General features: G+C 40.9%; 3 protein-coding genes across 3 annotated transcripts; 2 read left to right on the forward strand and 1 right to left on the reverse strand.

Moving 5' to 3' along the window:
* Window positions 1-409: 409 nt before the first annotated feature.
* Window positions 410-4,074, reverse strand: LOC308144669 (coiled-coil domain-containing protein 106-like; the record flags this gene model as incomplete). The annotated part of the gene is made up of 7 exons (XM_080515849.1): window positions 410-565; window positions 1,233-1,393; window positions 1,662-1,871; window positions 1,967-2,104; window positions 2,191-2,382; window positions 2,834-3,022; window positions 4,035-4,074. The coding sequence occupies 7 exons, from the start codon at window positions 4,072-4,074 to the stop codon at window positions 410-412; spliced, it is 1,086 nt and encodes a 361-aa protein (XP_080371975.1).
* A 939-nt stretch (window positions 4,075-5,013) lies between these two features.
* On the forward strand, window positions 5,014-6,805 carry tmem238a (transmembrane protein 238a). The gene is made up of 3 exons (XM_080515755.1): window positions 5,014-5,051; window positions 5,705-5,862; window positions 6,534-6,805. Exons 2-3 carry the CDS (start codon window positions 5,712-5,714, stop codon window positions 6,695-6,697), a joined length of 315 nt encoding a protein of 104 aa, XP_080371881.1. The 5' UTR covers window positions 5,014-5,051; window positions 5,705-5,711; the 3' UTR covers window positions 6,698-6,805.
* Window positions 6,806-14,832: 8,027 nt separating this feature from the next.
* Window positions 14,833-17,074, forward strand: LOC308144598 (recoverin-like; the record flags this gene model as incomplete). Its single annotated transcript, XM_080515754.1, has 3 exons — window positions 14,833-15,210; window positions 16,551-16,662; window positions 16,989-17,074. 3 exons carry the CDS (start codon window positions 14,833-14,835, stop codon window positions 17,072-17,074), a joined length of 576 nt encoding a protein of 191 aa, XP_080371880.1.
* Between the last annotated feature and the right edge of the window lie 4,529 nt (window positions 17,075-21,603).

Here is a 21,603-nt window from a genome sequence, read left to right on the forward strand (position 1 = left end):
CACATGTTCTGTTTCACTTCTCAAAGTGCAAATGGAAAAAATTATCTCATTGAAATGAAAACAATCATCCCAGCAATGACACTAATAAACTAAGTTTATTCTAACTTTTACTCTATAACATAATAATCTGATACTTGCTGAATACAACTGGTGTCAGCATTGAAAATTCAATCAGTGCTCTTTGAAATGAAAAGAAACCAACAGAAATAATATTCACACATCTTCTCATTAATGTGGACCATCAGACAGTTTCTGATCAAAAGAGAAAAACAAAATCCAGGCAGCTGATACAACAAAAACACGTGAACAAAAATGGCATGTAAAAAATTAAATAAAGGATCAAATCAAACTAATTCCTGTCAACTGACATTGATTCTTTTTCTTCTCCATCTCGTCTTCCTGCTGTTGCTCAGTTTCTGAATCTGTAGGAAATGGGCAGCAGCTTGTGGGTCTTCTTCATGGTCTGAACTTTGGTGTGCGTGTCTTCGTCCATGGTCTTGTAGCAGCGCCGGGCGTAATCCAACAGCTTCTCCTTGGACGCCTCAAACTCTCCGACTTCAGTCACCTGCAGGAACATCATCAGGGAAACAATTGAAGTTTCATACTGGAAAGACCGAACACTCAGACGTAATCCAGACACTTCTGGAATACTTTGATTAAAAATGTGGCCTTTTGTTTCGAGCAGATGGGGAACAAATACCCGACAGGAGAGCATTTCACTGTTTCATTGATAAATACCTTTCATGGTTCTAATTGATCTCTGATTGTACCTATAAAAAATAAGCCCCCCCCCCCAAAAAAACATCGGAAATCAAAAGCAAAAAAAAAAAAATGGAGAAAAAAACTAATAATTTAAAAAGAAGAAAAAAATAATAGGCGAATTAGCAAAAGCCTCAAAAAAATAAATACATAAAATAAGAAAACCTGAATGATTCCCCCGAGTTCAATTTTTTTGAGTCATATTTCTCAACTTCGTTTGATTTCAAAACAAAACTAATAAACATTTTTGAATGTTTTTGCTCCACATTACACTAAATAGAGCGACTTCACCCCCCGCTGTGAGACTTGTGGGTTTTCTCCCTTTAATTTCCATCCCAATATTCAACATTTTCGCCATTTAACTCCACGCGAACGCTCTGACCCCTGAAGGCTGCAGGACGAGAGCCACCCCGCCACCCCACCACCCCGCCGTGGCACCTCCCACACCAGGAACACAAACGTAGAGCGTGTACCTTGTCCGGCGCCACCAGCAGCAGCTCAGCGATGGGCGAGGTGGAGGCCATGGTGTTCCGGTCGACCCCGTGGATCTGGAAGGCTCGGGACATGCTCCGCACACGCTGGTAGGTGGTCAGGATCTTCTTGTAGCGGATCAAAACACCATCTGGGTCTTTCACTGAGGAGGAGGTCGGGCGGTCAGGAGAAAACTGTGCGGTTTGTTACTGTGGACAAGATTCTGGTTTTCTTGTGCGTCAGTGGGATGATTCTAATAGTTCTGTGTCACACAGGGAGATATTAAACCAGGCTTTGGATACACAGAGGATAATTGTGAGTATGACAGATTAAATAATGTATTTTTATTGGATTTGCTGGATGTCGTTCTCAAACCATTTAAATGTGTTTCGTTTCAGTGTATCAGAGACGTTCCTCCTGCTGCCCTTCACCTCTTTGTCTCTCCCTCCCGTGAGTGATCCTGAAGATCCTCCTCATCTTCATCCTCGGCTCCCTGGTGGCCTTCCCCCGGGCCTTCTTCTTAGACCCTTTCTCCACCGCAGAGTCCTCTTCGTCCTCCTCTTCGTCGTCCTCCTCCTCTTCTTCCACATACTCATCCTCGGTGTAGTAGTTGTCTTCTTCCAGATGGAATTCCTGTTTGACTTTGACCAAGAAAACACAGTATTTTATTCACCCGACACCAGGAGGAGGACGAGGAGGAGGAGGAGGAGGAGGAGGAAGAATAGGATTGCCTCACCGGGGATGGCGGTGCTGCAGCGAGCTCGGCCTTGGCTGCGTTTGAGGGTCATTCCTGACCTGGTGGTCATTGGTGAGGGGGGGGAGGGGGCGCTGGCCGGCTGAACCTTCACGCCTCGCTGAGGGTCTCCGCTCCACTCTGCGTGAGATCACCACGAGTTCAATCAAATGTTACTGACGATGACAGGATGCAGAAACGACGGGGGGACGCTCCGGAGGCCTCACCCTCGGGAGTCCTCAAGCTCACGATGAAGCGGTCCAGCTGGCAGCGCAGGAAGTTCCGCTCCTCCTCCAGCTCCTCGATGCGCTTCTGCAGCCAGGCGTTCTTCTCCAGAGAGACGAAGAGGTGGGCCCGGAGGTTAGACACCAGGATGAACGGGCTGTACTGAGAGTGGGGGAGCTCCTGGACCATCGGCTCTGCAGGAGCACGAGGAAGAGGAGGACAGAAGAGGTGACGAAGAACAGCAGAAAGCCAGAGACCTTTCGAAAACTTCAAACTTTGAGGAACAGCAAGAAGACTCCAGCTTTAGCCCTCAGTTTTTAGCCCCGAGGAGTGGAACTACATCCTGAAAATGTGTTTCTCTTTAGACTAATATGGAGAAAAATGCCGTTTTCTCACAACCCAGGATTTCTGCAGCCTTTAGCATGCATGGGTTCACAAACATTCCCACACAGCGTGGAAGTGATGCCAAGAGAAGCACTGCGGCAGTTCAGGGCTGTGACTCAGTGTTGACCTTTGACCTCAAATCCCACTGAAAATCCAAAACACCAGTGACCGTTTTGTTGTTGGTAATATCTTCACCGCGCTGCGGTGCAATAAAAACGAGTGACACGTGATGTAGGGTCATGTGTTGTAGATGTGGCGTACCCTCCATCATGTGGTGGCCTTGGCTCATGTGGTACGGAGTCGGTCGCTCCACATTCTCCCCCAGCGGGAACGCCACCTCGTAGGCGTCCAGGTATAAACCTCCTCCTCCTCCTCCTCCACCTCCTCCTGCAGCTGGAGCCTCAACTGAGGATGAGGATGATGAAGAGGCTGGTGGGGGCATGTAGTGCTCTGAGACAACAAAAGAGGAGCAACAATGCAAGCCAATTAACAAACATAACCAATATGATCAATTTGTTATTCATTTCCAAGCAAAAGTGTTTAATGTGTATAAAAGATATTGTGTGTGATTCAAAATGTAAATATTTCCACATGATCCAATTGTTAATCATTATTATTTTTTGTTAGTTTATTTAGTTTATTAAAACTTCAACAAAAGACACATTTAAATGTTTTAAAAAATATGCACACTGGGTAAAATATCTGAGTTGTAATTACAAACATTTCTCTTTTGTTTCGCAATAATGTTCGCAAAAAACTAAAATGAAATAATTACATAAATTTAAATAAAATTCACTCTACATCTCTTTGTAGAAAAAAAACGGTTAATCAATAATTTATAAATGAACAAATGCAAACAACATTAAGCTGAAAACATGAAATTAAACAGGTAATTTAAGTACTTATCGATGCATTCAAATGTCACGTGCCATGTTGGTACTAACATTTTAAATCTACGTTGATGCCAGTTGGGCGTGATAATTGAATAACCTGAAACAATTTATATGTATTGGTTAATTACTGCTGACAGGAGTTTGCGTTCAGCTCAAACCCACGATTATTTACAGAAAACTAAAACATTAAAAACTAAAAAAAAAAAAGACCATGAGTAAAATAGTCATAACACTGAACCCTAAAAACACGGTATTATACAAAGACATAGCTTGAAAATGTCTATTAAAATCGATTAACCTGCCAACAAAGAGTAACAGGAAAGCGTGAAAGCGGAAAATGTGACAGTGGTGTATTTTTCTATCATTCAAAGCGACAAACAAAACCAAACTACACATATTTGTCCCCTTTTCTTTGGTCGTTCGTTTTTTTTCCCCCAATTTGTTTTGTCGACGAATTCAATTCACCAGCTCTTGCAAACAAACTTTTAAAGGCCATTTGTGCAGAGGTCTGAGTGGTTTTGTGGAGTTTGTTGCACACGAGTGTTGCAACGTTCGAGCGTTTCTGTTACCTGCAGGGTTTGATTCTTCTCTGTTGCCGGGGGGATTCATGACTCAGAAACCTCGCTAATACCAGGATAGTTTGGATAAAACGGTTATTATTTGTCCCGCACGGTTCCTTGCGCGGTTATACTTCAGTAATACAGCCTGAAACGACCCGCAGCTGCCCCTCGCACAGCACGGCACACACACTCTGCAGCAATTACCTGATTATAAGGTCTTCCACAGGTGCAGAGGGTGTGTGGTGACCGCGTGCGCATGCGCACTACGGAGCACATCGCTCACCTGATCTTCAGACGGACCCAGGCTCAGGAAGACACAAATAAGAACTGAAAAAACACAAATAAGTATACATATACTATATAATAACTAAACGGCATAAAAAAAATTAACATAGGTAGTAGAATAGTATATCTACAACTAACGCAAGATTTCAATATCCGATCAGTTTATTTGACATTCAGTGGTATAGCAAATATTTTTATTGTCATTTCATTACAAGTTTTCACATGTCCTGGTACAAAAATATGTTCCCAGGGCCTCTTGGTGTTAAAAACATAAATGGTAAAGAATGCAATGGAAATCAATGGAAGTAAAAGCAAACTAGAATAGAAAAGTCATCTAAAATAGGCACAATATATTTATTTAGTCAGTGAAATGTACTTATTTATTTATCAGCTTTTTCAAAATCAATTACCAGTTTGCCAGTGTTAATTTTTATTATTCTTAAATTGTATTTCAAGTATTTAGAAAAGACACTGAAAAAATGTTTTAATCCTCAGTCCACTCATTATTATTATTATTATTATTATTATTATTATTATTATTATTATTATTAGTTGCAGTAGTTATAGTAGTGGTAGTGGTAGAAGTATGAAACCTGAAGTGGAAATACGTCATCAGGTGGGTGTTGAGGGGCGGGACATCGTGCAGGTAAAGACGGAACTGAAGAAAAAGTAGATAAAAAAAAAGGTTCAGAAAAGCTTTCGATCTGAAGTGTTCTGCTCCGGGACGGGCGGTAAGAGCAGGTGAGTCAACAAGTGTTTGTTAAATGCGTGAAAGTTTTACGATGAAATTTACAACGTAAATATTTCTTGATGGCTCGAGCTGTGACGGACTTATTGTCTGCCTCCAAATGTAAATAAGAGCAGAATGAAGTAATCCACGTCTTTGAGAAGCTGCAGTCTGAACATGATGAGATCTTGTTTCAAGCACATTTCAGACCAAATGTGACCACAAACACTAATAAGTGCCACGGACCATCGTTACATACCGGTTTTAAACTGTTTACATCCGCCAAACTGTTTTATAGCGGAACAGGAGCAGAATCAAAAAGTTATAACTTATTTTAAATGTTCAAGACATGAATAAATGTGAAGTTGGAACAATACAATGGTAAATCGAACAAAAACAATACAGAACTTTTTGTTGCACATACTGCAGATCATGTAACACAGAGAAACACAAATAAAACGTTGTTCACTATTGTTTTACCTTCACTCACCAAGCGAGACATATGAAGTAATGAGACAAAAAGTCAGGAATACATTGATTTGTGTATTGGTTTTGTAACTGAACTTGCACAATTTGAAATGTGCCTTTGCATTTGTGCTCAAATACCAGATTTACAGCTGGTCGATGGTGTGATACTAATGGTTTGGCCTCCACTCCCTCCTCTCAGCTGCACCATGGGCCTGTGTGACGGCCTGTCTCACTGTAAGCTGGCGCTGGTTTTCGCGGTGGTGATGGACCTGGTGGGAGGAACCGCTCTGCTGGTGGGGGTGTTCGCTCGCCTGGAGACTAAAGGACAGGACTATGGAGACCTGCTGGTCTATACAGGTGAGATTGACGCCTCAATTTGTAGTCAGAACTGGAAAAAGAACTGGCCCCTTGGAGGAATTAAAGGTTATTTATAGGTTTGTATAAATTGGACTTGTGGAAACCTTTTGTATTATTTACAGTAATAATGAATTGTGTATGTAGCTTTTCTTTCATTACAGTCAATGAATATGTGTCAACTGATTTTGAAAGGATACATAAATAAATGTAATTTGAATATAGTCTAAAATCAAAACAAGAATGACATCAAACTAAATGAATTTACAGGTAACACATTGCAATGAAACGGGAATAAACATTTAGCAGGAAACTTTCCATTAATTACCGCACAGTGGCCCTTAAGACACAGAAGTATTCATAGGAGATAAAATAAGAAACAAAAGCGACAAAATGACCACAAAATCAATGAGTCGGACAATATCAGACACTTTACCACAAATTTAAATATAAATAAATACAGGTCAATACATTCCAAAGTGCTTTACAGCCAACACCCAAGGTAAAATTAGGATTAAAAAAACAGCTACACATGCTTTACAAAAGAAAAATCCAATTAAATTAATGATTTAATTGTCTCCAATCTTAATATCATGTTCAACCGCTTCATTTTCGGTGTTTTCGACCGTCCAAGCCGTGATGAGCGAGTGCTGACGGTGTCGAATTGTGTTCAGGGGCTGTGTTCGTGGTGGCGTCTCTGGCCGGCTGGGTGCTGTGGTACAGTGGAAACATCGAAGGTCTGACCTCCAAGAAAGAGCTGGGACACATCGGCACCGCGGTCGACCGACTCGCCCGCAACCTCAGCCGCAAGATCCACACCTACAGGAACCACTTCTGACTGCCGGCGGGGGTCCGAGGGTCTGTCGCACTCCAAAGATCTGCCTGCAGTCGTCAGTGTTACTTCAAAAAAGTGTTCATGAGAGTGTCGGAAACATTTCAGCTTATTGTTCTGTTACAAAAGAGTTTTTTGTTGGTACTATTTTATTTACTCTCAATGTTTTATTAAGGGTTATTTCAGTGTAGCAGTGGTTACATGTTGCATTTCAATAAAAATATTTCTTTTACACTGTATATGAAATGGCTGAGATGTGACTGTTCAACCTGCGGGTGGCGCCAGTGGTTTAAAAAGAAAAAATGCATTTAGAGCTTCTGCCAATTATGTTAAACTTAATGTGTTTCCTGCTGCTTTACTAACTAACAATATCAAGAGACGGCAAAACTACACTCGTCTGCTATTGAATGTATCTCCTATTAGAAAAACTTTGCTCATTTTCCAGAGAAAGGGGTGTGTTTGATGGTTGCACCAGTGTTTTCAGCAAGAAGAATAAACTTTTATTTCACTTCAGTTTTGAATCCATGTAGCCTGAATCACTACATGCTCACTGCATAGCAGGAAACAATGATCCTTCATAAGAAATATAAAGGAAAAACATGTAACGTAGCAGAACATTTTACCTTTTACTGATAGACGAATGACTCAATCCCAAAATATTCTCTAAACGGTTATGTTAGAAGAGATATCAGTACGTCAGATACATTATTTGTAGTAAATTTTATATATATATATATATATATATATCTCCACTGATTATCAAGAACCATAACAAAACAGCTCCATCACAGAAACTTGAAGTTGAAATATCCATCCCATTCGAGAAGAATTTACAACTTTAAGGAGATCTGGCATGTTGCACCATCATCAGATCAAAAACACGCCGCAGACTGCTTACGAAAGATTACTGAGAAGATTCACAGTTGTTCCAAAGTTGAACAAGTTGAGTTGTACTCTTGTACTATCCAGTTTTAATGGTAACTGGTGACCTCTGCTGGTGAGTAGTGGGAACTACAACAACATCAATACAACGTGTAGAAAAATAAAAAAAAGTTTTGGTTTTTAAATGCCAAAAACTTCACACGAAAATAGAAATCATTACGTTTTACAAACTCAGTACCTCCTTCACTGCTTCTCTGCACAAGCTGACTAATGAACTCCATCTGAACTCACGATTACAGCTTCTATAAAAAGCAAAGCAGCACATCAAGCCCTGACTAGATTAACTCTCTTCAAGGAAGAAACCTTCCTTTCCGTTTAATTAAAACTCCAAAATAATGTGAGGTAGCATGCCATCAGCAGTGGAGTAATAAAGTAGTTTGTGATCAGACCTAAAGTGGGACTCTGACATACTTTTTCATGCCACAAAAAGAATGATTAGATCCATGTCACCTCCTTAAACAGGATCAGCAGCAGGTCAAAATGAGACCAGACAGGTGAGTAAGTTACTGAATTTGTGAGGTGATGTAACGGCTCACCTTTCTCGTAAACATCTCATCTTCGCGAAAAAATACATGTTGATAATGTCGGCAATGACGATAACAAGTTCTTTACCCGCTTAGGACAAATATCTTGCGGCTTCACACATTTTTAGTCTCATTTCATTGTTGGCTGAATAAAAACTGGATTTAAATGTGAAAAGCAAACAGAGCACTCACGTTCACGCTGATTTTTCAAACAAGGCTTCTGTAAATGGGAAAAGTCTGGGATGAAATTCACTGAAAAATAGACCATTTTCAGTCCTTGACATGTTTGAAGGTCTCTACTGATCGATCATGGTGACCTTTGACCCCCAGCAGGTTCTCTGGTTTCAGGGGGTCGGCAGCTCACTGCTTCTCGTACGTGCAGTTTTGATTAATTATAAACACGGTTCTATTGGAACGTGATCTGGTGGTGGTTTGGGTTTTGACGTTGCCTGGTTTCGTCTCTCAGACCTGGCAACCCGCACTAGAGTTTCTCATAAAGCGCAACATTTCCCGTTGGGAATGAAGTGTGTTCTTTCTCTTCGTTACCTGAACACTTTTGTGCTGAAGAGTAACGCTCCCGTTTGGTTCTGACAACACCGCACCTCATCTGTCTGTCATCCCTTCCTCTTTTGGAAGGAGGATTTTCCCTCCAGGCTACAGATACTAAATAGTCTGGATTTATTGGATTAGTAGTTCAAGTCCTCCAGCTTTTGAGGTGAACCTTTCCCTCTCAAAAAGTCACCTTTAACCCCCAACCTGGTTCAGATTGAGTTCCTGGAAGGAGAATCCCTTTGATTGAAAGAGGAGGAGAGGATTAAGATGGAGGAACAGAAGGTGATAGAGACGGAGACACAGCGGAGGTGGTTGATGTGAGGCAGCGTAAGGAGGATTTGGCAGCTCCATGCAGAGAGGGAGTCGCTACAGGGAACGGCGACTCGGTGTTCACAGTGCGAGAGCTTTTGGCCCAACCTGCGGGGAATTATTCCCAGAAAAACAAGCTTTAATGGAGGCAGAAGTTTCACTGGACTCTGCTTGTGGGAGACGAAGGAGCAGAGTCGCATCAGTCAATAACATTTGTTATGATGTACATGAAGTTAAATGGTCTGTAAGAGTACAGTATTGTCATTTTATTTATTCTATATACATTTGAAAAAAATGTTTTCTTATTGAAAAGCAAATGTGGCAAATAATAGTTTATTCCATGGCTGCACTTTGGTAGATTTTTTCCATTATTTGTATACATTTTTAACCTCCATCTTAAACCAAAAGGAAGTAAAAGTGTAGTTAATTCATACTTTCTTTGATAATCTTCCTTGCTTCAACCTCTATGAGGTTGAAATCAGAGTTGCATTGAAAGGATAAAATCACCAGATAGTCTCCAGGACCTTGCAGCTCTTTTTTTTTTCTTTCTTTTTTTATCACTGCAGTGTCGTTTGTGCTGCTTTATCTGATTAATTTGATTAATTTGCTGCAGGAAATTACAAAAGTGATCAAGTTAAACGCTACTTTATAAATACAGAGTGTATATTGACTGGTAATGACAGTAAAACTTTGTTTTGCAAAGCCAGCGACAGTAATTTTTCTTTTTTTTAAATATCAGAATGTGAGAGAATTTCTCTTTGCTCAAATATGTTTGGGTTCAATCTGATGACATTTCACATGATCTGACATTTACTTTAAACTGCTTTACACTGATGTTCATGAATATATCCTTATTATTATTATTAGACGAGCCACTGCCTGAAGGTATCTTAAGGTCTCTGTGCTGCAATAGATGCCTGGTCAGACAACTAACCAAGTCAATGTAAACATGCACACTGTCTTCATAATCCAATTACTTGTACAAACACTGTCTGCAAGGGGGGGAAGCCCCTCGGGCCCTGAGTCTATAACAGAGCTCTAGAGGTGGCATGGGTGGAGGGTTTTTCTGCACGTACCGACACCACCTTCGAACTTTCATCACTTTTAACGTGCTTAATGACCTGGAAGCGAAGTTCAGTCCACACCTGGGTCATATGAGTGCAGCAGAGAATAATTCTCAAGCCCACAGCTAATCCTCTTGGTTTGACTCAGACCTCAATGTATGAGGTTAACTCGGGTAAAACTCCTGTCTGCTGACAGAAAGAAATCTTTCCCGGCGTTTCATGAGATCTGCATACAGAAGAAGACCTCAGAGAAACCCACAGATTTCCACGCTGTTATTTAATCTAATAAATCACAAGTTTTCTTTGATGGAAAAGTCAATTAAATGGCCATAATGGATCATTTCCAACTTTCTAGTTGTTTTTTTCAAACCGATTGATATGAAGTGATAATGGACAAGGAAGTCGCATTTTGTGCATTTTGTCGCCATATTCGCTCTTCATCTCATAACCTGTTGACAGTTAAATCAAAGGAGATCAATTTAACCTCCTCTGTGGCATTTCTTTTTTGGGGGGGAATTGTTCAGGGTTAGCTCTCCTGCAGTTAGAAACAACATTCATCACCTGCAGGTAACTAAAAACACAATTTAATAAACAATCTAACGTAAGTGTTACTTTGAATTGTCAGATAAGAATCTTTTTCAAACATTGTTATCTGTGCAACAGAATCAAACTATGAGAACAATGTTTAATTACACCAAAGGGAGGCTGTAAAGCCACATGTGGCTCCAGAGGTTGCAGACCTTGTTTTTTTGTGGTTTTTTTTTTTATTTGTGGGTTTTTTACCTCTATTCAGGCAACATCTTCCTCCATTAAGGCGAGCTGCAGCATTAAAAGCCAGATTAAGTGATCAGCACTGGACGTGTTTTCCTCTGCATGAGTACAGCAGTTGAAGAGGTTATTTTTCTTAAAAGGTGACATTGGCGCCGTGTGTCCTCAGCGGCCTCCCCGCCAGTGTCCTGCAAAGCTCTCAGCGGCCAGATGGCGAAATCCCAATCACCTGTGGAGGGTACGGTACGGGGTGCCAAGAGGGCGGCGCCATGCCGAAGTTAGGAACTCGGCACGTGTATCGGGAATTAAGTTGTTTTATTTAATAGGAGGAGGGAGATCAGCTTACCGCCGTCGTGGATCTAAACTCGTCCACGCAGCTCCGTCTCACGTCGAAGCAGCAGGTCGGAGACGACGGTACTTATGTCAGCATAATCAGGATGAGTGCAGATGCTACTACTAATTCTACACTTTGTTTATGAGGTAAATTCACACATGCAGCTGGTCGATCTTTGCCACAAACATTGACACCAATGGTTCGGACAACTCCACACATAGAGGTTCCCAGTCGCCAGACTCGAACCGGGGAGTTTCTCACTGTGAGGGGAGGAGGGAGTAAACCACTACGCCACAGTGACCGTAATGTTAATTCTTTTATACAAAAAAAATGGAAAACCTCATTGTCTTTTTCCAGCTGGGGATTAAAACATTAATACTCTTTCTTCAGAGTATTATTTCGGAATTTTCTCCGTCATGCCACATCGTGTCAACAGCTGCAGCTGAAACAAAGCATATTTGGACGTTACCACGAGGAATAGATTGAGACTCCCTCACTATTTACATTTTGTTTTCTTAAAATATTTATAATTTACCACACCATTGTTTAGATTTCCCTCCCGTCTCAGTAGTTTGAACAGTTTAGCAAGTACCATATGCAGCATCGCTTCACTGTCAATAATTAAACATTCTCCCAAGATTTTGCTGCTAATTTTCTCTACTTTGCCTTTAATTGACGTTTCGTTCAGCTTGATTTAGTGCAATTTCATTCCTTTCTATCCAGCCAGCGGATGTGAAATCCACAGCGAGGGCCGGGAGGGGAGGGGAAGGAGGGGAAGGAGGCAGGGTGGCTACAGATCGTCTGGCACTGAGGTCGTGACCTCTGAGCTCACACAGCGAGGGAACTTCCTCCCGGTGTCCCCCTCCCACCCACCCCCTCGAGTGCAGGCGCGCCGCGGTGGACGTTTGGGAGCGTTTCAGTACAGATGGGTTCACAGCAGGTGGTGGATCAGCGGCCGGCGCTCCTTTAAGCACATTTGGATCCCGCAGGAGAGCCGCCCTCCTCCCGACCAACGCTCGCCGGGTCCATTGCGGCTAAGTCTTGGCCGGCGGACCCGGAGGTCCGAGGTAGTTTGGGAAACAACTCGGATTTCCTTTGTCACTTCACCTGGTTTATTTTTACTGCAGATAAAAGCTGACTTGTCTCGGGAGCCGCAGGGAATCCCGGGAGTTCAGAGATTTACACTGACTTTTCACCCCGTGTCACACGTCCAACCTGCTCAGGGAATCACGACGTCACGCAGCCGTGTGCCGAAACATCTGAGGGAAATGTATCGATTCACTGTTTCTGTCTCATTTAAGACGTTTCTGTATGGATGCTCCCTGTTGTTTACCTTTCACAGCACTGACACACACACACACACACACACACACACACACACACACACACACACACACACACACACACACACACACACACACACACACACACACACACACACACACACACACACACACACACACACACACACACACACACCTCGTCCATCATGAGCCTTCCCCCTCAGATCTAATTATTCTTAGAAACCGTCTTTTTGTGTAAAAAAAAAACAACAACCCACAAACACGATGAATATTAAAACGCAGTGTAATTAATTCGTTGAGGCATCCGCTTACACATTTTCTTGCATTAAAGATCTTTCAGTCAGCTCTACGTCAAACTTCCCTTCAATAGGAAATATTCGCAGGATTTTAATGTTTCATTTCACAGTAGAGCAGCTTTCTTCATCTCTTTCACTTTGAGTCCAATAAAATCACATTTTCTCACAGAACTAATAATAAATGATTGACAGTCTTTATTTTTTTGTACATTTAAGGTAGTTTTGGGTGAAAAAAGTCTCCATCAAAACCAGACATGCTGAAATTCAAACGGCGCTCGTCTGTATTGTTTCATTCAACTTCTTTACAACTCTGAAACTGCAAAAACCAAGAAAATGCGTTGTATATGGAGCAGTGGTGTTAACACAGACACAATTGAAAGGTCATTAAACCCAGTTCTGAAACACACAAGCAAATCAGTGAACCATTGTTTTCTGCTTGATCGTTTTAATGATTTATTTCCTTTCCTTGAATTGAAGAAGACGGTTGAATCCAAGCAGTGTTTTCGTCTGCGAAGGGCCCAACTCAAGCCGCACATTTATAAATGCATGTGAACGTTTGGATCACTTCACTACGTTGGCAAAGAAAATAGCATCTCGGGGAGGGGGGGGTTCACATGGAGGTTGTTGTTGCTCCGCCTCTGGGATTAATTGACTTATCTCAGCAGGTGGAGGCAGATTTCCCGGGCTGCTCACCCGTCAGAGCATCAGTTTGTCCTGGACCTCGACTGATCACACAGGTAGGACACACAGCAGAGCCCTGCAGCATCACACACTCGGCCACTCTGCAGACACCTGGAGTCAGAGGTAGTGAGTTCAACTAATTCAAAGAGGAACCTGTGTAGTCTTGTTTATAAAAACCTGAAACAGGCATACGTGGAGCCAAAAACCACATCTACCGTTAAAAGGGGAAAACTTGTTGCATTTGTCTGAACTGATGAATTTAATATGAAAAAAAAACTCAGCTCATTATACTGTTGTTATTATTCACCTAATTTCTTAACAGGATTTATTATCGATGCTGGTAAATACTGGAGAACCTTGATTATATTTATCACCATTTACTCACATGGTTGATCCTGATAATTCAGCTCAGTTTAAACTATGTAGTTTTAATTATTCTAAACTTGAAACCATCAGGAAAGCTAGTCTATTTTAGGGACGAGTTGATGTATTTTTTATTTTTTTTTTGGGGGGGTGGAGTAGTTTCTCACTGAAGATTCAGTTACATTCAACTATTTCAATTTTGATATTATTGTGCTGTTTTGTGAAGATGAAGATGTTAGTTCCAGTCCAGGCGAACAACCGTGCTGGTACACTTCCTGGTCTGTTCTTCTAATTTTTTTTTTTAAGCATTTTGGTCATTTTCTACCCAAGTTGTAAAAGTATTAGTTAAAAAAGAACAACCAAATGTCTCTTTACATTTCAGCGTGTATTACGAGATGCAATTTTGATGTTTGTAGGGTTTGAAGCTGCAATTATGGTTATATCCTGTCAGTTATTTGACAATGGATTAATGTAACTTTTCAAGCTAAACCATTACATTTTCTTTGTCTAACTAGAAGAGCTTGCATTCAAGCTTGAAAACTACAAAAAACTAATTAGAGTGACTGTCATTGAAAATGCATGGACTCCAGTCTGTAAACAATATCTTCTTCGATGTATTTGCACTAATCAGGCATAAAACATGAACATTTGAGTTATTCTTGAAATGATTTCTTTCCTCTTACAAGCAGACCGTGTACCAGTATCTTTTTTTCTTCTTCAATTTTAAAGCAGCGTCACACTTTAAACACAAGTAAACAAGCAGGTGAGCCTTGACCCGAGGTGAACTTGGTCCGTGACTGCCGGTAATACTGACGGTTGATCGGCCTAATGAGCTTACCCAGCCGCTTCTGCTCTTTTCCCAGCGTTTGCTTTGTGCGCGTTGAATTGCAGGTTGGGAACCGGGATCAAGGAGGACGTACCTCAGGCGTGATACTCGTCCTCACAAAGCCAAGGGGCCACAGAGTCACACGCCGATCAACTAACCACCCCCAACACCCGCGGCAATGGGAAACAAGAGCGGAGCTGTGTCCAAGGAGATCCTGGAGGACCTGAAGCTCAACACCAAGTTCTCCGAGGTCGAGATTGTCCAGTGGTACGAAAACTTCAAGAAGCAGTGTCCCACAGGCCGCATCACGAAAGAGGAGTTTCAGTCCATCTACAAGAAGTTCTTTCCGGACAGCGACGCCAACACGTACGCCCTGCATGTCTTCCGCTCCTTCGACACGAACGACGACGGCACGCTGGACTTCAAGGAGTACATCATTGCCCTCCACATGACGTCGACGGGCAAGACCACCCGGAAATTGGAATGGGCCTTCTCGCTGTTCGACGTCGACAAGAACGGATACATCACCAAGGCGGAGGTCACCGAGATCTGCGCGGTGAGTCTCTGGTCCAGCAGCGAACAACGCCGCGATCCGTCCGACTCCTGATGATGTTCTGGGATTTGTCTTTCAAATGTCAACAAAGGGTTAAATGAAAGAGGGAGTTTATCTGTGACCTCAAAAGATATGTTGAAGGGACTTTTAAATGGGTGGGTGAGTAAATACGCCAACTTTTGAAATTAAAGAATTTACGTAGAAGAATATTCGTCGATGAAGTTTGTGGTAACTTTTGTCTATTTTGGAAAACTTTCGTTTGTTTGGCCTCGTCACGGGTCCGTTTCCACATTTAGCCGCAGCATTAAAGGATACTGCACAAGTCATGGCCTCGCCTCGTTAGATAACATTTTATAACCACGGGATTAGGCTTCGATTAAGGTTTAGAGTGAATTAAGACTTTCGTGAAAAGGAGCACGTCAGCGGGAGGATAAGAGAAAATATATGGAAAGATGGCATTGTTTGAATTAGATGTTTACTGCCATCCTGGATACTTGATAAATATGTTCTCTATTACACTGGTGGCGGGGAGAGGCTTAATATTTATTAGAAGGTATTTATGATGTTATTAGCAAATATAATACAGATGAAAGTTTAGTTTAGTTCTCTTGTGTTAAATTGCAATTGTCCTCAGAAGAATCGTAATTATTTTTGTAGTTTCGGAAGGACTTGTTTGTAAAAACAAAAGTAAATGTGGAATCCTTCTAAAAAAAGACAAAATGTCACCAACTTGCCCATATTGTTTAGATTTGCATCTTTAAGCTCCACAGCTACAATGAAAAGTATAGAATCATTTTATTTTATATAATAAAAGAGTCTTTCCCCTTTTAAAAAATAATTGTGCTTAGAATTGTCCCATTTCAGTGAAAAGCTTTCGGTGTTCGTGTCACAGAAGCTATAACAGTGACAAAATATTGGAAAAAAAACCCAACCAAACTTGTCTTTGCTCCCGTTGTCAAACTATTTATAGCAACCTCATTTCAATTTGCAAGATTAAAGCTCATATAATCATAGAACAAAGACAGAAAGGCCAGAAGCGCCTGCATGCTTTAATCCTCGGCGCCACAGTTGTTTCTGTCAAAAGGACAAAGATCAGCTCATAGATGTGACAAAACGGTGGAGATTAAAGGAGGATTTCCGCGCCGTAGTTTCCCTCCCATATACTGTCCTGAAGTCACAGTTTATTGTAGAATAAAGTGCAGGGAATTCAAGGTATGGTGTTTTGCCAATTCAGTAAATAATGTGGACAGTGGAATCAAATTCAATAAAACTTGAACCTGTGACAATTTCTTTCTTTAACCAAATTGATTTAATGACTTTTTGTTTGTTTTCCCCCTGAACAGTCGATTTTCAAGCTGATTCCCAAAGATGAAGTCGCTAATTTACCAGACGATGAAAACACAGCTGAGAAGAGGGCGACCAAACTCTGGAAATACTTTGAGAAGGGCGATAACGGTGAGATTGATGGAGTTTGTGTTGTGATGTTACGCAGTGAAGAAACTCACTGTTTGACATTGTTCTAAATCTAAATCTTGTACAACATCACAAGATCATCTGTGGAGATGCTCTGTTCCAAACTGAAAAAGTGATGGCCTGGTAAAATGAAATGCAATAAATTCAATAGAGGTGAAAGAGTTTTAAATATACGGCGGTGTAAATGGTGCCAATGAGTAAGTGTAACAGCTGCAAAGGTTGCAGCCTGTCTATAAAGATTCATTATGACTTAATTTTTCAAATTAACATACATATGTAAACTAATCGAAGCCTGTTTCTCCCGACAGATCGAGTGGCAGAAGGCGAGTTCATCCAGGGAGTAATGGAAAATGATGAGGCCCTTCGTTTGATTCAGTATCAGCCTGCGAAATAGTTGCTCTGTCAAGCAGATTTATTGCATATCTGGGTTTTTTTTCTTCTTTTTTTTCACTTTACCCTCCGTCCTGCCTATGCAAACACACCCGGGAGCACCTACAGAAAATGAAAAACGCATTGCAGTCGTGACCATAACGGCCCAAAGGCTCCACTTCTAATTTGATAGTCTCTTTCAGAGCTTTTTATAGCATCTTGTTGTTTCGTGTGCATGAGTGTTGTCTGACCTTTTTACTGTGTAAAACAACCCCCCTTCATCGCTTTATCCAAAACATCGTCTGTCATAAAGTAGACGTTAAAGTTCCCCAATCAATGTGTGACTGACCTGACGCTTTCGCGTGTTTCAATAAATATAAAAATGCGTTTTCTGCTTTTACCGCTCGCGGTAGCTTCTTCATTTCGCCGAGACGAGGCACATTCAGTATTCGTAAAACTTTGAATGTTTAGTTTTTCGTTCACTTTCCAGATGTTTTAGCACGTCAGTCACACATTTTGATATTTGATATGTCAGGTTAGTTTTGTAAGGATTTCTTTTGTTTGTTTTTCTCCCCCCCCCCCCCACTGGGTGTCAAACGCTGGTCTGTCCATATTCCACACTGGGATGTTTCCTTTTTTTTTTTTAAATCCCTTGGCCAGCATGAAGCTCGTGGTGTTATTACAGTGAGTGCATGGGGTATCAATCATCCTTGTCTTATTTTGTGTCCTTTAAAGGATTTAATACCTCCCCGTGACGCAATCCTACATGTGTTTGTCCTAGTTAGGTGGTGAATACGGAGCATAGATTTGTTCATGTGCAACAACATGTAAAACTAAGTGTTGGTCTTGGACTTGTCTTTAAATTAAAACAATTAAATTGTAATAACGGTTTGTGGTGTGTGAAGTTGTTGCTTATGTTGAGGACAATGATGAAGTAATTAGGAGGAAGTGAAGACGACAGCGCCATCGATCAAGAAGTGATTTAGTCTCAACTCTGTATACTCTAAATTTGGCATAGAGTCATAGTAGTATTTAACTTTTACCATGTTCTGTTTTTCCAAGTTATGCTGCACTTTAAATCCAGCACGTTAAAGGTACATTAATTCCTTTTTTAATTAAATCTATCAACAACAATCTAAACTGATAGTCTGTAAAGCTTTATATTTTATTATTATTTTAGAATTAAATCAAAATTCACCAAACTTTTCTACATGGCTTTAGCAGCACCATCTGTGACATGGGCTTCCAGGAATGTCCAAGCTGCTCCTTAATGCCTTCATGGTATTAAAGCTACCTGGCATCAGCACCAATGGATCTCTGGTCTATTGTGTGCAATCATCCCTGCTATATGTTTCTATTTGCCAACTCGCTGTGTCCAATTCCAGCAAACTTAAGTTTTGCCAGATGCTTGACTCTGTTGTGCAGCTGTGAAACTTAAATTAAATCTTGCCAAGATAATGACACACCTAATGGAGTCCCGTGCCGAGCTGCAGCTTCCGCAGCGTTCACCTTGCAGGAGAGACGTTTCTCTTCTGTCTAATCGTATTCATGTGTCGCCACGACACAGCTGCCCAGATCCAACAGGAGAACATCTGGGAACGTTATCTACATGTTTAATTTCCCTTCAACTCATCCTTATAAATTCATAAAAGCAATTCTCGACTCCAGATGTCCCGTCTCGCAATTTTCTTCGGCTCCTTTTAGACAAAACAACACCAGTCTCTTTTAAAAGGTTAATATTGTTTCACAATGACAAGAACTGCTCTACTTTCTCGTTCCACTTTCTGCGGGACATCTGTCTCGGTTTCTTACACAACATGTCAGTATTTCATTACTCGGTCAAGTTAACGTCTGAGCAGAAGTAGATTCATCTTGAATGAGTTTATCTAAAATCACCGGGTCTGCACATTTCTCCTCACTGTTATTTTATTCTGATTATTATGTTTTTAAGTCCATAAGGGGTCGTTACGGTGCAGAAAGAGAAACGTTTCTTCTTCACTTACTTCATTTACTAATCACAATATGTCAGTGAGACGCTTTTGGCTGTTTTCATTTAGAAGGAAAGGTGAGTCATTTCATGGTTTACAGTTGTTTTTACAGAAATAAGGAGTAGAAACGTGGAACTTTGCTCAGAAAATAGTGTCCATGATCAACAGAGTGACACCTAGCAATGTGCTCAGGGAATATAGCCAGAGATCAGGTGAGAAAGTGGAAAATAAATAAGCAAATGAGCAAATACTGAAAAAAAAAACCTGCTTAAAAAGTGTCACATTAGTTTTAATGAATGACTGAATAAACGAACAGGAAAATTCTGGCAAAGGGCAAATCTGTTGATAGGCCATTGGCAATGAGAAATGACACGAAACAAAAATTTCAATTTTCTTCTTGTGTTTTTTTTTCACTAACAATTTTTTTTCTTAAAAAAACAACAACAATACTTTAAGAATACCTGCACACAGTTGTGGATACTTGTGTAATTCCTCTTTTTTTAATTTTGATATTGAATTAAATTCATGTGCAGTTCAGTGACCTGAGAGCCTTTATCTCTCTCTCTCTCTCTCTCTCTCTCTCTGTCGTTCCCTTACTGGGGAGATTATTGACATAATCTCCTGTCCGGCATTTGAAAGCATCTGTCTAAACATCCCAATCTCTCTGTTGCTTTAATCTTTGATCCCTGTTTTTTTTTTCTTTTTTTAAATCTCTCATAGATATATGAGTTTGTGAACCTCGGATCATTCATGCCATCAAAAGATAGAGTGAACCCGAGGCCAGAGAGTGCTTACACAGTTGAAAAGGTTGACTTCATAGATATCCATCCATCTTTTGTTCGTCGGGATTATCAACTTAGTGGAGCCTGAGTCAATTGCAGCTAATTAAAGCAGGGAACACAGTGGACAGGTCAGCAGTCCCTCACAGGACGGAGAGAAAGACATTCATTATTCACATTCGAGGATCATATGTGATGGTTTAAATGGTTTTTATAACCTAAAATGACTGCATGACAGATGAAAAGTAAATTAGCTTGAACCTTTTTTATGGTGGTGGTGGAGTCACATACACATTCATGTATGCATACTGTATGTGTAAAGACAGTCTAGGCCCAGGCGCCTGATTTGTTTGATCGGAGCTTGTTGAAAAGTAATAGAGTACGACAGCAGACGTTTTGTGAACCAGTCGTCCTGTTTAATGGCTTTTGCTTTCGGAATCAGCAAAATGCAAGCAGAAGTGCAAATGTGCCATAAATGAACAAACGTCCACCACAAAATAAAAAGCAAGGACTTGAGATACACAATAGTTTGACATATTTTCAACCCAGTAGAAAAACTGACAAACATAAATGCTGGTTTGTTTACACAAAGTAAATGATCTGCCTTCACTGTGACGTAGATCTGATTTCTAGATTGGCAGACAACTGAGCAGTCTCTCCAATAATTATCCAGAAATCAGAAGGTGATTTTTGGGTCAATTTACTGAGGAAACGCAGTAAAACGGCAAAACAAACTTCAGAAAAATAAAGTTACGATTTGTATTGTATTTGCATTTCTCACACTTTTTCCACACAATCATCAACCAGTGTACACAATAGAAACACATAAGCATACTGAAATAAATACAAGTGGAAAGTAGTGACTAGCTTAATGCTAGCTGAACCTGGCAATACATTTCATTTTAACACTCAAATAAAAAAGTGAGAGGACCCAGTAAGTTCAGCATAAATGATTACTGTTACTTTGAGACTCCTCAGGTCCATTGGGTCCTATGCACCCGTATATGTTGCAAGTACGTGAGGCGGCTCTGGTACCAGTACATTGGGAGCTTTTTTTTTTTTTAAACGCATGGAAATGCACCATATCTGAAAATTGCACACACGGCAGGCGTGTCACTTGTGGGCCACCAGGCGGTGTCGAGATAAAAAATAGATTTTTCTTCAAAAGCAACACTTTTGTACACGACGGGGCAGTGCGTAACGTCTACCTATGTACTGCCGTGTGATGCCACCTGCACCAACTCACTGTTCAAGAGTGTACCAGTCACACTTGTGACACTGGGTGAGCCTCGAAACTCTTTAGCACGTAGCACGTAGCACGGCTACGAGGGGCGGCGCAACACAACGCAGCACAAAATACGTCGCAACACACCCAGCATGCACCGCAGTGCGTTTCACACAGACTGGGAATGGGACGCAGGAAATTGACGGATCTTGTGGATGTGAACCATGAGTGTATAATCCCTGAAGAAGACACTGTAAGGCTGGATTCATTGGAGCTGAGAAAGGTTTTCTCTTTTCCTGTTGCAAGGAAAACAAATGAGTGTGGAGCACAATCTCACTTTGTAGAATAATCCTAGAAAAAATCCCCCAAAAATAAAAAGACAAAATACTGTATAATTATCACTGTAAATAGTTTGGAAACTAAATGTTGTTTATCTCCTAGTGTTCTTTCAGCCTGGAAAAGCCAAAAATGTCTTGATATGTAGTATTTACAATGTGTTTATGGAATTGTACTAAAACAGATTATTTTTTTCCCCCTTTCTTTACAAACACCTCCATGAAAA

This window comes from Blennius ocellaris (assembly GCF_963422515.1).
Source record: "Blennius ocellaris genome assembly, chromosome: 20".
NCBI lineage: Eukaryota > Metazoa > Chordata > Actinopteri > Blenniiformes > Blenniidae > Blennius > Blennius ocellaris.